This window comes from Solanum verrucosum, unplaced genomic scaffold, assembly GCF_900185275.1.
Source record: "Solanum verrucosum unplaced genomic scaffold, falcon-dt-bn FXZP01000229.1, whole genome shotgun sequence".
Lineage (NCBI taxonomy): Eukaryota > Viridiplantae > Streptophyta > Magnoliopsida > Solanales > Solanaceae > Solanum > Solanum verrucosum.
The window spans coordinates 2,442,751-2,462,167 of NW_026020011.1; the positions used below are offsets into that span (position 1 = coordinate 2,442,751).

General features: G+C 29.9%; 2 protein-coding genes across 3 annotated transcripts in view; both read left to right on the forward strand.

Moving 5' to 3' along the window:
- Nucleotides 1-3,416: 3,416 nt before the first annotated feature.
- Nucleotides 3,417-18,254, forward strand: LOC125820324 (protein STAY-GREEN homolog, chloroplastic-like). The gene is made up of 6 exons (XM_049499764.1): nt 3,417-3,428; nt 5,551-5,660; nt 8,746-8,788; nt 16,764-16,937; nt 17,319-17,486; nt 17,897-18,254. The coding sequence occupies exons 1-6, from the start codon at nt 3,417-3,419 to the stop codon at nt 18,182-18,184; spliced, it is 795 nt and encodes a 264-aa protein (XP_049355721.1). The 3' UTR covers nt 18,185-18,254.
- Nucleotides 8,628-19,417, forward strand: part of LOC125819978 (protein STAY-GREEN homolog, chloroplastic-like) — a 110,521-nt gene continuing 99,731 nt past the window's right edge. The window contains exon 1 of one of the 2 annotated variants that reach the window (XM_049499389.1): nt 8,628-8,649. The gene's annotated coding sequence lies outside the window, so the exon portion shown is untranslated. Of the gene's footprint in view, nt 8,650-16,469; nt 16,492-19,417 lie in introns of those variants that run through there. The other variant, XM_049499388.1, reaches the window with a different exon arrangement.

Consider the following 19,417-nt stretch of genomic DNA (forward strand, 5'->3'; position numbering starts at 1 on the left):
ACCTCTCTCCTGGTGAATCTCGCTCGCCACTCTCGTTCTCTCCCTCGCCTCTCTCGTTTTTTATACAAACGCAAGTGTATAAAGTGCGTTTGTGTTTGTATAAAGCGAGAGAAAATTGTATATATACATATATTTTCGTTCCCCTCTCTCCCCTCTCCCAGATCTCGCTCGCCACTCTCCCAGATCTCGCTCTCGCACTCGCCTCTCTCATTTTATACAAAAAACGCAAATTGTATAAAATGTGTTTATGTTTGTATAAAGCGAGAGAAAATTGTATATATACATATATTTTCGTTCCCCTCTCCCAGAGCTCGCTCGCCACTCTCCCAGATCTCGCTCTCTCACTCGCCTCTCTCACTTTATACAAAAACGCAAATGTATAAAATGCGTGAAAATTGTATATATACATATATTTTAGTTCCCCTCTCTCCCCTCTCCCAGATCTTGCTCGCCACTCTCCCAGATCTCGCTCGCTCACTCGCCTCTCTCACTTTATACAATTGATCTTTTTATATATGTATACCAAAGCAGATTATACAACTGCTTTATTTTGTATATGTATACTAAAATATACATATTTATGTTTGCTATGAAGCGCAATTATACAAACTTTGCTATAACATACAAATATGAATTTTGTGTTTGCTATATGTGAAAGTTGCTCTAACTTAATCTATCTGATTAACGATCTCATGAATTATGTTTATATGCACACAATAACAAATTATTAATTAATTAAATATGAAGTATTAAAATTATAAAAGTTCATAAAAGTTTTAAGCTTCACTAATTATTCGGTAAGTTTGATCTTATTTTATCTAGATCTAGTTGGTTCATAGTTCAAGAAACACCAAATTCGACGTGTTATATTCATTGTGAAGACTCAGCAAAATTGCTTACCTCATATATATTGGTAATGTAAAAAATAAACACTTCATGAAACAGAGGCAAAACTAGAATTTAAAATTTATGGATTCGCTATTTGATCCCCCCAAAAAGAAGGAAGTCGCGGCAGCATTTAAATTCTAGAAATGAGTTGGGGCCCCTTACCAAGTCTACCAGATAGAAGATGATAGAGGGACAAAAGTACGGTGGAGGTTGGTTGAAGATGATGTTACGCGGCGTTCGAAACCAGTCTTAGCTTGAAGTGAATGAATTATAAAGAAGTAAGGAAATGAGACGACTTTTTCTTGATCTATATCATAAGCAAATCTTCCCCGCCACACCAATCATGATTTTTCTCTATTCCTTGACTACAAGACCCACCTGTCGAGCTGGAACGAAAGTCGGCCTTAGTGATCCAACGGCGCTGAGTGGAAGGGTCGTCGCTCAACGGATAAAAGTTACTCTAGGGATAACAAGTTGATCTTCCCCAAAAGTTCATATTGACAGAAAGGTTTGGCACCTCGATGTCGGCTCTTCGCTACCTGGGGTTGTAGTATGTTCCAAGGGTTGGGTTGTTCGCCCATTAAAGCGGTACGTGAGCTGAGTTCAGAACATTGTGAGATAGTTCGGTCCATATCTGATGTGGACGTTAGAGCATTGAGAAAACTTTTCCCTAGTTCGAGAGGACCAGGAAGGACGCACCTTTGGTGTACCGGTTATCATTCCCACAGTAAATGCTGGGTAGCCAAGTGTGGCTGCTGAAAGCATCTAAGTAGTAAGCACATCCCAAGATGAGTGCTCTCATAATCCTGATATTATCTCGATTTAATTAATACATATTAATAATTGAATTTACAATCAAATTGTTATAGATATTTACTATAGATTTTTGATATATACACAAAAGTTTGAACAAAAATTATTTAATAAGAAATTGCCTCTATTATCGATATAATTTAACTTGTTGCAATGGGGTATCTCAACAATTTTTCAAATTCCTTATTTTCACGCTTATAAGATTTTGCCTGTAATTTTTAAAAATGCCCTAATTATACACATTCAAACTCTAAGCAAGTTAGAAACTTCGAGTATCTCTAGGCCTTAAATCAATTTCATAAATATATAGTTAGAAACATTGCTTCTTTATGGAAATGACACAACTTTTTTGTGTAGTCTAATAGTAGAGTTGCACCTCCATTTGTAGTATATATTGTAACAAATGTTCAATTAAATAATAATTTTTATTTAGCTACTTTAACGAGAAGGTATTGATTGACACCCTTCAAGTACATTTCGCTCCATTACTGACTACAATTACATCAACATCAAAGTTCCCCGGTCTGAAAATATACCAAGTTGGTTAAGGTTAAAAACGAAAAGGATAGTACCTGAGGTATTAGAAAATAATAAAAACATGCATGCTTTGTCATTTTCTTTTTATTTTCCAAACTTGTATTATTATCCTTCATTTCCCATCCTTGTATTGAGTTTTTAAGTCTATACACTGAACCTAAAATTTTGGACTATATGGTAAGATATATTAGTTTCTATAGATTATGGGTCCAATTAAGTTTGTGGTTGATAACACGCAAGTATTTTCTATGTAATTTACACTGCTGGATTTACTTGCTTACAATTGTAAGTATTTTAATTGTAATTTACTCCACCGATTTCGAGATACATGATGTTAAAATTAGGTGTAATTTGTTCTAGATATATTGTATCCAAGTAGATTTTATACGTGTCTAAGATACATGGACAAATTTCCTTCACCTGCTTCTGATCTCGCTCGTCACTCCTAGTATCTGGTATCTCAGATACATGCGAATCACACCAGATACATAGATATACATGTATTTGGTGTATATCTAGTAGTGATTCACATGTATATGTAATATATGACTATCTCGCTCGTCTCCCTCCCAATCTCGCTCACTTCCCTCCCTATTTTAGTGTATTTCTTGTGTCAAAAATACATGTATCTAAGTGTATCTTACTCAATATATGGTAAGAAACTCTTATTTAGTGTTAAGATACGTAACTATTTGAAAGTATAGATAGAACTAGTATATATGGTATGAATGTATATCTAATAAGCTAGTTTTTCCTTCTTTTTTCTCGCAAATCTAATATGAAGAGGTCTATAATTAAAATATTTTTCTTCGTTACTGTCAATTTTTTTACTCAAAATAGTTATAAAATTTACACTAATATTAGTGACATTCAAAGTAATAAAACTATAACCCGATACCTTCATCTGAGAGGTCGATTTCTTCGATCACGGGGCAACTTGGAATTGATGAAGGTCCAATTTTTTGGAAATATTGATCCAGCTTTTGTGACTTTTCCTTTTCTGTTTTTTTTTTCTTTTGGATTTATTTGAATTCAAAAATAGCAAAGACAAAAGATATAATAAGGCTCTATATTTATAGTTTTGATAATGGCACTACATAGCTATAGTTTTATTTGTTATGGAGGCTGCGTTTTGTATATTTCGCTTTTAAATATACAAATAGGGTAAGTATATACAAATGGAGGTTGCGGTTTGTATATTTCTCTTACCCGTTTGTATATTTCACTTGCGAATATACAGATTGTGTATTTACACATTTAGGATTTTTTCAGAACTTTGTTTGTATATTTCGCTTGTCAATATACAAACAAGGTAATTTACTATGAAGTTTTCATAAATCATATGCAAATAACTAGGATAAGCATATACAAATTCTGGATTTATACAATCGAGAGTCAAATTATACAAATTCTGGATTTATACAATTAGAAAACCGAGTAGCAAAATTTTGCGAAATTGTAGCCATAGATTAAAAAAAATCAAAAAAACTATAGCTATATTACATAATATACTCTAGATGCTTGCCATTTCACACAATTTTCCCTAAATAAAATAATAAAGTTATAACCCAAAGAGTATGAATTTAAAACAAAAGAAACATTTTTTAAACTTTTTTTGAAAATGCTTTTGCTTAAGCTAGCACACCGACAAAGACTTTACTGCCTAAATAGAAATAATACTAGTTATTAAATAGAAATATTAACTTGTACTATAATATTTATATATGATGCTTTAAGTAAACTTTAAATTTGAATTCCTCCTTTTATTTAACATTTATTTCAATATTCTACTTTTTTTTTATTTGACCCACAAACCAATCTAATCAACATTTCTCAAGCCATACGAACCAATAGACTTATTAGGATCCAGCTAAAAAAATCTTATTTTTAAATGGCCTCCAAAATTATTAAATACAGATTATGCCATATCGAACCAACAGGCCCAACTCATATTGTCGACATGTGAGCACATGTAATTAATGGAGAAATATCACATCTATTTTTTCATATATTATAATGTTTAAAAACAATATATCTCATCGAATCAAATAATGTGTATATAAAGTCAAATTGATACTAATAATTTCAGTACTATTTCCAGGGAAGTAGGTCAGGTTGGTGTCTGAGCCTTGCAATAATTTCGCACGCATAAGGTGTGGATCCACATTAGGACCAGGGGCGTAGCTGTAGTCGATGTCAAAAAATTACGTTATATATATACATATTAAATTTTAGGCCTAACCCATCGGTGTCCCCCTAAAATTGGCACGAAGTTTCACTTAGACACCTCAACTAGGGTATGTTCATTTTAAACCCCTTATGTTGGATCTCGTTGTGTCATTTTGACACTTTTCGCTGACATGGCATGGTGAGTGTAATACACTCAAAGTCAGCGCGTGAAAGGTTTTTTTTTACCAAAAAATTATTTTTAAAACATTGTTCATCTTCTTCCCTCTTTCTTTGTGATTATCTCATCCACCACACACCATCAACCCACCGCCGCTGTATTATCGCCATTAATCTTATTAAAATCGAAGCAATTTTTAATTGTATAAATTATAGGAACCACATATTATAAGTATTAAATAACATCTTATCCCTTCTAGTTTTCTATTTACCAAAAATCCCTTAAAAATGATGTTTGCGGGATACATAGTGTTGTGCACTGGATACATTAGGTTTGATACATTCCACATAGCGGGATACATAGCGTTGTGCACGGGATACATTAGGTTTGATACATTCCACATAGCGGGATACATAGCGTTGTGCACGGGATACATAGCGTTGTGCACGGGATACATAGCGTTGTGCACGGGATACATAGCGTTGTGCACGAGATACATAGCGTTTGATACATTCCACATAGCGGGATACATAGCGTTGTGCACGGGATACATGCGGGATACATAGAGTTGTGCACGGGATACATAGGTAAAATAAGGGATTTTTGAAAATTTTGAAATAAGTAGGGATAAATAGATATTAAGGTAAGTAAAGGAGTGTAGTTAAGTAATTTGTCCTTTTTAATTTTACAAATCTGAAAATCACCACAACCATCATCTTCTTCTCATTCTTTTTCTTTAGATCCAACAATTAAATTTCAGTGCCACAAAATAATTACTCTATTTCTTGTTCACATATTTGAATCCTCTGCACATACGAGAAATGTAAAAACAAAAACAATTCTTCCATTGTTAGTTATAACTGATTCTTTTTAGAAGTAAAGAAGAGAAAAAAATTATGCTTTTATAAATTAATTTTTTCAATGTTATTAAATTCTTTTTAAAATGTTTCTTGAAATGACGATAGAGTGAAAAAAGGGTTGAGGTTGGGGTGGGTGAGGGTAAAGAGGATGGACGATCTAGTGGGGGTGGAGGAGCGGTTGGGGTTGGGATGGGTGGAGTGGAGAAGACGCCTGGGTTGGTTGGGTGAAGAAGACAAGGGTGAGTTTCTTAATGAAAATTAGAAGTGATGAATTTCTTTTAAAAAAATATTTATTATTTGAGTTTGAAATGCCACATGTCATCAAATCAGTGGTTATTTTTCTTTTTACTTAAAAGTCATTAGTTTAGAATTATTTTTTATATATATGACATGTGTCTTTGTTTAATTTGTCATTTTGACACGTCATCGGCGAGTGTTTAACACACACTTTATATTTTTGGGTGATTGTTAAAAAAATGTCCAAATGTCACAACGGAACCCTACATAAAGTGTCTAAAATGAACAAAACTCAGTTAAGGTGTCTAAGTGAAATTTGGTGTCAATTTTAAGGGGCCACCGATGGGTTAACCCTAAATTTTACATTTAAAGGATATATATTTAAAGTTGGATGACTGAAACTATTTCTTTGACATAAAGGGGTTCCCAAATAGCACAATATTTTTTTGTTTTATTGGGAGAAAAAACTAACTATTTAAAATATTTCAAAAGTATATTTCACCCTTTTTCCTTTAATTTATGTTTTATTATTTGAATTTAAATAGTTAATTTAAAATTTTAATAATATATTTAGACATAAAATTTTGATTTTTTTTAAAAAATAATTCAAAAACATATAAAAAGAATCATGATCATATGAAAATTGTTTTTTCTCTTGAAATTTGAACACTATCACATACCATTGGTACGAATAAGTATGTCATACTAATTCATCGTCTTTGAGCTTTAAAAAGTACTACCAATTAGAGTTAATATCTTAAAAGGTTACTGAACTGTGAGAATTAATCTATTAAAATAAAAAAACTTTGTTTTATATCAATAGAATTACTCAACTTAAACCTTTTGTCTTCAAAAATCATTAATTACATTTATCATTAAAATAAATTTACCATAACAAAATAAATTATTTTATATGTTATGCAAATATAGACCCAACAAAGAAACAAAATCTAAAAAAATCATTATGCTTTTTCTCCCTTTGTTTTTTTTTAAAAAAATTATCATTAAATAAATTTAACATAACAAATAAATTATTTTATATGTGGTATCAAATTTATTGCTCTCAATTTTATCGATATTTCATGATAAGGTACTTGATAATGTTCAGGATCTTCAGTGATTATGTGACCTTTTCTTTTTTGGTATTTAATACTATTTGAGATTCATGGTCCAAATAAAAATAAGATTTTTTCTGATTGAATTGCATCATTTATAACGTGTCTTTGGTATAATTTATTTGACTTGGACAAAATATCTTCTGATTTATCTGGTATTCCTATTAAAATTATTTTGATGGAAAAAATAAATAAATTGTACTCATGAATAAATCTTATGAGAAAGGAATCAAGAGATCAATATATTTGTACTCACAATCTTAATAAATAAAATTATGTTTTTTCATATTTTATTTGTGATTGTAATTTATTTTTCTGTCACTTTAAAATTTATTGCAAACAGTAATAATTGAATAAGAAATATCCAATATTTAAACCATGAATTATAGGTAATCAGTTGAATTTACTGCTTACTTTTAAAAAAATGATGTACATATATTATTGTATACTTATCATACATAATTATACACAAATTATATATTTATTAGCTATTTTAAATTTACACAGTTAGATAAGTGATAAATTAAAATTAATTTATTATTTTAATTAAATTAAACTGTTAATATTTTAAAAAAAAATTAAAAAAATTTAGAAATATAATAGATATAATAAGGCTATATAACTATAATTTTGATAATTGCGCTTCATAACTATAATTCTCTTAGTTATGGCGGTTGCGATTTGTATATTTTTGCCCGTTGGTATATTTCGCTTGCATATACAAATATGGTAAGTATATACAAACTCTGTATTTATACACTTATGAATTTTTTAGAACTCCGTTTGTATATTTTGCTTGTCAATATACAAGCAGAGTAATTTATTCTGAATTTTTCATAAATCATATACAAATAATCATGGTAAGCATATGCAAGATTTTGGATTTATATAATCAGATTCCAAATTATACAAATTCTGAATTTATAAAATCAGGCGAATTATATAAATCGGGTGGATAACAATAATTTGGAAATAGTAGTCACGAATTATAATTTTTTTCGGCATAATTTTAGAAAAAAAATGTTCTTTTATGTGTAAGTAGTAGGGTCAAATAAGGAAACTAGTGTTGTCGAATAGTAAACGCCCACGTGTTTATAGTCAGCCGTGCACCCAACTCTGACGACAACTTTAGAAGCAACAGTCACTCCTAATATTTAGATCAAATTAATTAATGTATATATTTTTTATTGAATCCGACGCTTCCCGTTTTAATTTATTTGTGTTATTTAACTCGATACAAATTTTTATTTAAAAATTATGATTTTAAATTAAAAATTGATAGAATATATCAAAATATGTGTATAGTCTTTAACATGTTATGTGAAGAGTCAAATTCAAACATGTCATATGAGAAAAATATAATTAAACATATTATATGAAAAATTATAATTAAACATTTCTTCTTCTTGATACTTCAAATTAATAATGTACTCACTCACAAGAGGAATATGTAAAGGAAAAATGTATATGCAGAACTTTTTTTTTGTTATTTTATTTATAAACTAAACGGAATCTAAATATAAAATGTCAATATACTTAAGTAGCAACATTTACTATAATAATTATGAAATCTTCAAACAAACGTTGCCACTAAGGTATCCTCCATTTTTTAAAAATCTTTTTCATCACTTTCAACATGGATACACGTATGAATACTAATCTTTTTAGACCATAGAAAGTCAAAATATAAAAATTTAAAAAGAAAAGTCGACTACGTAAGTAAGAAACCAAAATTCCTATACACCTAACTACTAATTAAAAAAACTATATAATATACAACTTCATTCTCAACTTTATATTTCCCCTACAACGTTGGAGCTTAAAAGAAATATAGTATAATTTTAATCCATCATTTTTTTCTTGATTTCCAAATATGAGTACTTTGACAACTTCTTTTCTTCCATCACTTGAAAAAGAAAATTCTCTTTTTGTTTAACATAACAACAAGAAGAAGAAGAGGACACTTCAAAAAGAGCCAATCCATAGTTCCGGTAATTGCTCGTAGCTAACATAATTTTTTTTAAAAGACAATTGCGGTGACTCAGAAAAATAATCAATTTTAAATTAAAAGAATAAATGGTGTTTTAAAAGGGAGAAGGAGTCGCCACCTAATTTTAGGAAAACTAGGAAACCAATTAGTTAATTAACTTAAAAGAATGTCTACGAAACCAATAGATTCTAGGTAAGAGTTCAGATTATTTCGAAGGATAGATATTAGACATCATTCGAAATTCACAATAATAAATCTTGACTGAATTTATTTTTTTAAATTGAGGAAGAGTTATAACTTATAAACAATATAATAATATAAAATTTCCCAATTTGTAAGGTAGGAAAACAATTATTTTCACTTGATACCTATTTACATGTAATTTTAGTTGTAGTAATATGGTTTCAAGCATTTAAAAGGTAGGAAATCAAATTGCCCACTTGGCAGCCATAATTTGCCGGTTTAAAGCTCATCAAAGTACCCCAAGCGTTTTCATTTGCCTATTTCTTCTTTTTCTTCTTCTTGTTCCATGGATCCTATTATAACCTAATCTCTTCATCAGATAGGTTGATTTCTCATGGGGCAACTCGGAGATAATGAAGATTCTATTTTTATGGAAGTGGTCCAGCTTTAGTGATTTTTCCTTTTCTGATATTTTACTTTAGATTTATTTGTTTCCTATATTTCAGAAATAGCACATATAATAGACATAATAAGGTTCTATAGCTATAGTTTCGGTAATTGTGTTTCATAGCTATAATTCTACTTGCTATGCGTTGCGGTTTGTATATTTTACTTGTCCATTTGTATATTTCGCTAGCAAATATACAAACATAATAAGTATATACAAATGGAGGCTATAGTTTGTATATTTCGCTTGCGAATATACAAACTTGGTAAATATATACAAATTATGTATTCATACATTTAGGAATTTTTCAAAACTCTATTTGTATATTTCGCTTGTCAATATATAAACAACGTAATTTATGATGAATTTTTCATCAATCGTATACAAATAGCTAGGGTAAGCATTTACAAATTCTGTATTTATACAATTAGGAAATCGAGTAGCAAAATTTTGTTAAACTGTAGCCAGAGATTAAAATAATCAAAACTATAGTTATATTATATGATATACTCTAAATGTTTGTCATTTCGCGTAACTTTTCCTTTCAAAAAAATTATACACTAATCAAATTAAGGGTAAACTACATAAATTCCACTAGTTTAGGACATAATTACTAGAATTCAAGATAGTTTTGATAATTACATCATATACCATATTTTGTTTGTCGGATTCATATATCATTATTTGCGAGATACATGTATCCGATTGTTTGAATTAAAAAGATACATATTTTAATAATTTTGAATTAAATGTGTGTAGCCTATTCCCTTAAATAAAGGAGTAATTTAGGCTTAATTAATAATTCTAACTGATTTGCAGATTAATTAACATATCAATTCTAACAAATCTTCCTAAAATAACGAAATCCTAAAACCACAAGAGTTCTCTAATTGAAAACTTCATCTTCTTAACAATAGGTTTGAAAATCGTGAACTGCCATGAGATCAGGCTTGATCTTTTCTTAATCAATGCTAGAAGAGACATTCTTGAATCTCAGAGTTAGACTCAGTGCCGATGATTTTCATTTTCGAATTTCTGTGATTGAAAGGAAAGGAGAGAAAAGTATGGTGGACGAAGATGGTGTTGATTATCGTTTCTATGCTTTATTTATAATAAGATACATTTTGTTTATGTCAGATACACATTTATTTTTGTTGTTCATATACAAGGGTAGTGAGTAGTGACTCATATAATTGATGACTAATTCTCTAAACTAGTTGATATGAATTTTAAGTTAGATACATAGTAATTCATTGAGTTTTTGCTAAAAAAATATATTTTTTGACAATTTCAGATACACTATTTATCATATTAGATACATGTAATTTAACACTATAGAATACATATAACAACGTGCTTAAATACATAGAAATAATCAAATCAAATACACATCACTACCATGTAAAAATACCTTGACTGAAACATATTAAGTATATGAAATAAAAACTAAGATACATAAAATGAATTGTATGACCATATACATTGCAACTAAAATAATATATTGGGGGTGCGGATAGACGATTTATAGAGAAGGTTGGGGGAGGGACTTGATGAGAGAGAAAGGTATTTGGATCATTAATTTTGATTTTTAAATGTAAATATAATTAATCAATTTTGATTTTAAGGGTTTTAGTGTATCTAATTATATTTTTAAAAATATATGATATAAAATATTAAAAGTGACGATATATGTAATTGTTTGAAAGTAGATATGGTATGAATGTATGTCTAATTATGTAGTTTTTCCTGAAATTAAAGCAGAACAAAAGATACATTTTATTACTTTTTTGGAAAATGCTTTTGTTGAAGCTGGCACACGACACGTTGACGAGACTTTACTATCTAAATAGAAGGGAAAATGGTCTGAAAAATACTTTAACTTTGGCTGAAATTGCTGTTACGATACCAAACTTTATGAAGGACCTTTTACCCCTCTTTGTCACGACCCAAAAATGGACGTGATGGCACTCGTCTTAACCCACCAAGACAAGTCAGCCTAAAACTTAACCATTACAATAAAATGCGGAAATTTTTATAATAAACTCAAATATACCCCCAAAATCTGGTTGTCACGTGTACAAGCCTCTAAAGTATTACAATTGAATCAAAAGAAAAATACAAGTCTCATATGACATTGTTTCTAGAGTAGAACAAGATCATAAACAAGAGTAAGAAGGTCTGTTGAGTTGACAAACAGCTATCTCACAAATCTCCAAGAAGCCTCGGAAAAGAAGAGAATAACAAGTACCACAAAAATCCAGGCTCGTAACCTACAAAAATTTGTAGAAGCAAGGGGTGAGTACCAAACCACACGGTACTCAGCAAGTAAACCTCTAAACACAAGCTAAGGGGATAGAATACGAGTACTCCTTACACCCCAACCGAACCTCCACAACTACAACATGCATAAAATCAGCACAACCTAACAGTTCACAATTCACATAGCAGATATCTCAACAACAACACTCTAACAATTACATATCCTCAACAACAAGCTCAATATTCATCAATTACAATCTCCACAACTACAACCTGCTTAAAACCAGCTCAACCTAACAGTTCACAATTCAATTAGCACATATCTCAACAACAACACTCTAACAATTACATATTCTCAACAACAAGCTCAATAATGATAAATATGTGCAATGCAATGGATTGCAATGTCAAGTATAGTGATGCATGTCTGACCTAGTGATACACACCCGCTGTCTCTCAGTCCGGGACCCATGGGGGACATATCTGTCCATGCATCCATCGCGGCGCGCGATACGACCCTCGATAATAGTAACCATCGCGGCGCGCGATACGTCCCTCGAAATATAGTATCCGTCGCGGCGCGCGACACGTCCCTCGAAATATAGTATCCATCGCGGCGCGCGATACGTCCCTCGAAATGGTACATCCTCTTTAATTTCTTATTCTTTCTCAATGCACATAACACTTGTCACAACCATGTCTCAGAACAATGCAAATGACATGTTCACACAAATAATGAGGAGATGACCATTTTCATAACATTGCACAATTCACAACAACACAATCATGATACAACTTCAATAATGATTCAACAAGTCTTTCAAACAATTCTCAACACATCACACAAACAATTGATCACATTACTCCCAAACATATACCACAAGGAAATACACGAATTCCATACGCTTAACAAGGGTTTAGAAATCCACTTGCCTGAAATAGTCGAACAATTACTCCGGGACTTGAGCCTTCCCCTTTCATTGAACTTCTAAATCAATTTGATCTGGAGAAGCATCTTCGTCCTTTGCAGTTGTCGCCGCAGGTAAGTTTCTAACTCCCTTTTTTTAAAAAAAGAAATAATTATGTACTAAAATTGATAAACCCTATAATTTATTTTAATATGGGTTAAGTAGTAAAAATTATGGCATTGATTCATTAACCACTAACTAAATAAATAAATTATTGATTATATATCCGTCAATTAAAATAATCGTAGTTATCGAATAGTTCAAAATTTCCAAACCAACTTCGCTGATTAAAATTGACTCAGGCAACTATCGGGAGGGGTAAAGCGATAATTTTTTTATAAAAATTTTCAAAAATAATTTTTCGGGTCATTACACTGTACTATTTAATAATATATTTTAAAGGTATATATGTGTCCACGTGGATACATTACTATTTAAAATGATGCAATATTTATGATGTCCACGTAGACACATATATACCTTTAAAATACACTATTAAGTATTACAGGGGGTAAAAGATCATTTCCAAAGTTTGGTAACGTAACAACAATTTCGGCCAAAATCGAAGTATTTTTCAGACCCTTTTCCCTAAATAGAAATAATAATAATAGTTAAATAGAAATATTAACGTGTACTATTATTTTCATATATGCATATATGATGCTTTAAGTAAATTTTGAGATTGAATTCCTTTGTTTATTTAGCACTTATTTTTTAATATTGTGCATTATTTTTATTTGACCCATAGACCAATTTATTCAACATTTCTCAAGCCCTATGAACCAATAGACTTCTTAGGATCAAGCTAAAAAATCTTATTTTTAAATAGTCTCTAAAGATTTCAACTTTATTAAATTACAAATTAGACCATGTTGGATCAACAGACCCAACCCATATTGTCGGTTTTAACTTTTATATGAGCACATGTAAATAATGGAGGAATATCACTTCTTATCTTTTCATATGCTGTATGTATTATGAAAAAATATTTCATCTTATCAAATAATGTGTATGTAGAGTCAAATCGATATTTATAATTTCAGTACTATTTCTAGAAAAGTAGGTCAGGTTGGTGTCCTGGCCTTGCAATAATTTTGCACCCATAAGGCGTGGATCATACTTGTCGACTATCGATGGACTGATTTGATTTTTTCAATTTATTCAACTATAAATATTTAAATTTTTCAAAAACATATACAAAGAATAATGACTATATAAAAATTCGTTTTACTGAAATTTGAACAGTATTATGTTAAATTGATAAGAACAAGTATGTCATACTAATTCACCAGCTTTGAAAAAGTTCTAGCAATTAGAGTTAATATCTTAAAAAGATTATTAAATTATGAAAAATTATCAAGTAAAATAATTGAACTTTATTTTGTATCAATAAAATCACTCAACTTAAGGCTTTTATTTTTAATTACATTTATCTTTAAAATAATTTGATATGACAAAATAAATTATTTTATATGTCACGTAAATATAGACCCAACAAAGAAAAAATCATTATGCTTCTTCTTCTCCTTTTTTTTCTTTAAAAAAATTATCATTAAAATAAATTTAAAATGAAAAATATATTATTTTATTTATATGGTGTGTAAACATCAAATTTATTGCTCTCAAATTTATCCGGTACTAATATATAAGTGGGGATACCAGACAGGACATGGCTGACATGCCTTGTCTGGCAGCCACACATATATTTAATTTATTTATTTTTTTAAATTTATTTGTCTTATTTTAAAATTTGTTATATATTTAAAAATTGTGAAAAAATTATTATAAATCATGTTAATTGACAACTTCAAATATTTTCTAATTGCTTATAAGAAATTCGATTCATTTATAAAATTAAACTATTTGTGTCATATAAAATGAGACAAAATAGATAATATGTATTATTTAATTTGGAGATTACATAAAGAGTATTGTAAATCTCAATAATTTACAACATTTGATTGACCCTTGAAATTCTATTTGTGCTACATATATTGAGACAAGAGAAGTAACATATATTATTTATAAATTACGTAAAAAAAAACTATAAATTACAATCATTAACAATTTTAAATATTTAAAAATAATATTAAAATTTAATTAACCCTCTAAATTCTATATTTTTGTCTAGTTTCATTGTAAGGGACTTGATAATGTTCAGGATCTTTAGTGATTATGTGACCTTTTCTTTTTTGGCATTTAATATTTTATTTAAAACTATGAGATTCACGAGATTCATTGGTCCAAATAAAAATAAGATTTTTTCTGATTGAATTGCTTCGTTTATCACGCTTCTTTAGTAGTATAATTTATTTGAGGCCTCTATTTGACGTGGACAAAATATCTAGTCCGTACTGTTACTCCTTCAGTCCAATAATAATTATCTATTATTAACTTGATACATTCTTTAAGAAATTATAAGTAAAAGAATAATTTTATTATATCATCCTTTAAATATAATAAATACAATATTTTGAAAAATGTACTATAATTAAAGATAAAGGTAATCTAGAAACTAAGTGTAAAATTATCTATAAATTTCATAAAATTGACAACTTATTATTGGACATTTATTTATAGTATAGTGGACAAGTATTGTTGGGTGGAGGGAGTATAATAGATGGTATGTTCCTTGTTATATATCAAATTTATTATAATGATAAATGTAATAATTTAAAAGAAAATTGAATAAGAAATATCCAATATTTAAACCATAAATTATATGTAATCAGTCGAATTTACTGCTTACTTTTTTTCTAAAACGATGTAAATATATTATTGTATACTTATCAAACATATTATATATTTATTATACACATTATATATTTATTAGTTGGATAAGTGATAAATTAAAATTAATTTATTATTTTAATTAAATTAAACTATTAACATTAAAAATAATATTCTTTTAAGTAGTAGGGTCAAATAAGGAAACTAGTGTTGTCGACTAGTAAACGCCCACGTGTCTATAGTTATCGTGCACCCAACCCCGACAGCAACCCTAGAAGCAACCGTTACTTCTAATATTCTGAATCTCTCCGTTTTAATTTATTTATTTTATATAATTTGATATAAAATATAATAATTTTTTAATTTTTTTTTTATAGTCTTTATTTAAAGATTGGTAGATATAGAACAATTATAATTAAACATATCATAAGTTGCTAAAAACAAATTAATGTCAAGTGAAAAATTAGAATAAAAGAGTTAACAAATATATATATTTCTTCTTCTTGATACATAAAATCAATATCATATTCACTCATAAGTGGAGTATGTGGAGGCAGTGACGGAGCCAGAATTTTTAATAAGGGGTTAAAAATCTAAAAAAATAGACACACGAAGTAACCGAAGGGGATTCGACATCTAATATATATATCTAAAAAATTAGTTTAACCATGTATAAATCATATAATTTTCCACCGAAGGAGATTCGGATGAACCCCTCAAGGTGACTCCGCCACTGTGTGGAGGAATAACATATATACAGATCTTTTTATATTGTTATTTTATTTATAACAACTAAACGGAATATAAATATGAAATGTCACTATACTTAAATAACAATATTTTACTTTAATAAGGTATCCTTCATTTTTTTGTTTTTATCTTTTTCATCATTTTCAACATACATACACGTATGAATACTAATCTTTTAATTAGACCATAGAAAGTCAAAATATAAAAATTTAAAAAGAAAAGGCGACTACGTAAGCAAGTAGCCAAAATTCTTATACCCCTAACTACTAATTAAAAAACTATATAATATACAACTTCATTCTCAACTTTATATTTCCCCTACAACGTTGGAGCTTAAAAGAAATATAGTATAATTTTAATCCATCATTTTTTTCTTGATTTCCAAATATGAGTACTTTGACAACTTCTTTTCTTCCGTCACTTGAAAAAGAAAATTCTCTTTTTGTTTACACAAGAAGAAGAAGAAGAGGACACTCCAAAAAGAGCCAATCCATTATTCCGGTAATTGCTCGTAGCTAACATAATTTTTTTATTATTATCTATCGAATTTTGCTTGTTTAGCTATAGAAGTTGTCAGTCGCTAATTGCTATATACATATTTAATTATTTGTATTAATGTATGTGATTGATGATCTTAGGTGGCAAGGTTATTTGGACCATCAATATTTGAAGCATCAAAGTTGAAGGTTCTCTTTTTAGGTGTAGATGAGAAAAAACATCCAGCAAGGCTTCCAAGAACATATACACTTACACATAGTGATATTACATGTAAACTCACTCTTGCTGTCTCTCAAACCATCAATAACTCTCAGGTAATTTTTGTAATATACGATAGTAATTGAGTTTACAGTTAAATATTAACGTAGAATTATCTAAGAGGTCCTTGTAGTTGGCTCAGATTGTTCAATTGGATCCTTCTACTCTCTTCTTAGTAGTTTTCTACAGAATTGTATAATTATGGTCTCAAATTTAGTTAGTTTGATTGTTGAATCTGATTTTACTTTAGCGTGTTTGTCTATCTCTAATAAAATAGAGGGCAGTCTGGTGCACAAATCATCTCATGTTAACAGAGTTTGAGAAAGGATTGCATCCCAAAGAATGTAATGTTGACTGTCTACCCTTATGCAAGAATTAGTGGCGACTAGAAGTAGTACTTGATCAATTCATGACTGATTTTTCTTTTTGATGGGCAGTTAGAAGGATGGTATAATAGATTGCAAAGGGATGAAGTGATTGCAGAATGGAAGAAAGTTAAAGGGAAGATGTCCCTTCATGTTCATTGTCACATTAGTGGAGACCATTTCTTGTTAGACTTTGTTGCTAGGCTCAGATACTATATTTTCTGCAAGGAACTCCCCGTGGTAAGTTTTTATAGCAAGTCTGATATATACGGTTAAAGTAAAACATAATACATAAACGTACTCTTTAACTTGACCTCAGCTGACATCTACGCTCCAACTTTGAGTGTGCATAAGTAGACACTTAAACTTATATAAAGTTGAACAAGTAAACAAATGTGTCCTATGTGACAATTCACTATGACACCCTAAGTATATTATATCATCGTAGGACATGTGTGTCTACTTGTTCAACTTTATACAAGTTTAAGTGTCTACTTATGTACATTCAAAGTTGGAGGATATAGATGCGAGTTGAGATCAGGTTAAAGGGTACATTTATGTATTATGTCTTAAATTAAACTATTCGTGTAAAAAAATCTTTATATAATCAATGTATATAACTTACACTATTCTTTTTGAATATGTTCTAGGTTTTGAAGGCATTTGTTCATGGAGATGGAAATTTGCTAAAAAATTATCCAGAGTTGGAAGAAGCTTTGGTTTGGGTATATTTTCACTCAAACATACAAGAATTCAACAAAGTGGATTGTTGGGGTCCTTTAAAAGAAGCATCTTCACTATCTTCTACTACTACTTATTCATCATCTAGTGAATTAGGTGAGACTCAAATGGATAATACAAGCAATTACAATTTGGATTTACCACAACCATGTCAAGGGTCTTGCACATGTTGCTTCCCCTCAACAAGGAAAATCTAAAGAGCGTTTAATATTGAGAATGTTGAATGTATTACACACACGTGATATTGCGTAATAAGGCTTTTAACTAGCTTAGTGAATCAATTGAAATGATTCTGTATTGGTCTACAAACTTTACAAGATTGATGTATTTTACTGTCATTGTATGTTAGGACTAGAAAAAAAATATTAGTAGTATTTTTTTATTCTAAATGTAAATATTCAAGTGTCCCTTGGTTAAGAACAAAAATAGCCATTTGGGGGATTGTGCACCAAATAGCCCTTCTATCACTTTACGCGCAGAAGGCAAAAGTTTTTTGAACTCGGAATTTGGAAGGCACCGCGTGTCGCGCGCCTTAGTCCCATATTTGGCCGTTTCGACTTTTAGTATAAATAGGATTTTAGTTTATTTTATTAGATATTCTTTTTATGGGTTGGAAGAGCGACGACTTGGAAGTACGTTTTCTGAAGTTTTAAGGGTTATTTCTCGAACTCTTTTCCTTTGAATCGTTTGATGATTCATAACCATTGCATGATTGATTGTTGGATTATGAGTATCTAAATACCCTAGTTCTATGGCTATGGCTACATGATGATTGTAATTAATTGAGTTTGTTTTTGGGTTTATTATTGATTATCACATGAATCTTTCTTATGTTCTTATTTTCTATATTTCGTGATTGATTACCATAGAAATAAATTCTTTGTTCGAATTGAACTCGGGAAAGGAATAAGAGGATAGAACATGGGGCATAAGGAGCTTGTTGAACCCTAAATAGCTAGGGTTGATTCGTTTCTAGGATAGGGATATACCTAGAGACCTCGCTTGGGTCACCATACAAGAAGATAACTTAATGCTCGGTAGTTAATCATTCTACCCCCGCTCAACGATGTAGTTAGGGTGTTATCTATCGTAGGCGATTAGAGGTCGGGAGACCATGATCATACATCTAACCCTGTGATTCATTGATTCGATAGTTAATAATTACCCATATAAATGATATTGATTGCATGAATGAAGCTGCAGCCCTGGATTTTTCCCAAATCATTGTTTGAAACTCGTGAAACTGAATCTTGTTAGTTATATTTTGTTTTGAAATTTAGAAATAAAAATAAACAACTCTTTAAATCTGGAAATACATTTGTGGTTAGCTGAGAATTGGAGAAATCGATAGCTTCTAAGTGTGAGTCCCTGTGGGTACGATACCCGGCTCTCAAAAAGAGCCATTTTATTACTTGTACGATCACGTGCAC

Excerpts from the sequence above, each read along its gene's own strand:
- LOC125820324 (XM_049499764.1), top strand. Across the intron at positions 8,789-16,763 it reads AGAGCCAATCCATAGTTCCG|GTGGCAAGGTTATTTGGACC; the intron begins GTAATTGCTCGT and ends TGATGATCTTAG. Across the intron at positions 17,487-17,896 it reads TCTGCAAGGAACTCCCCGTG|GTTTTGAAGGCATTTGTTCA; the intron begins GTAAGTTTTTAT and ends AATATGTTCTAG.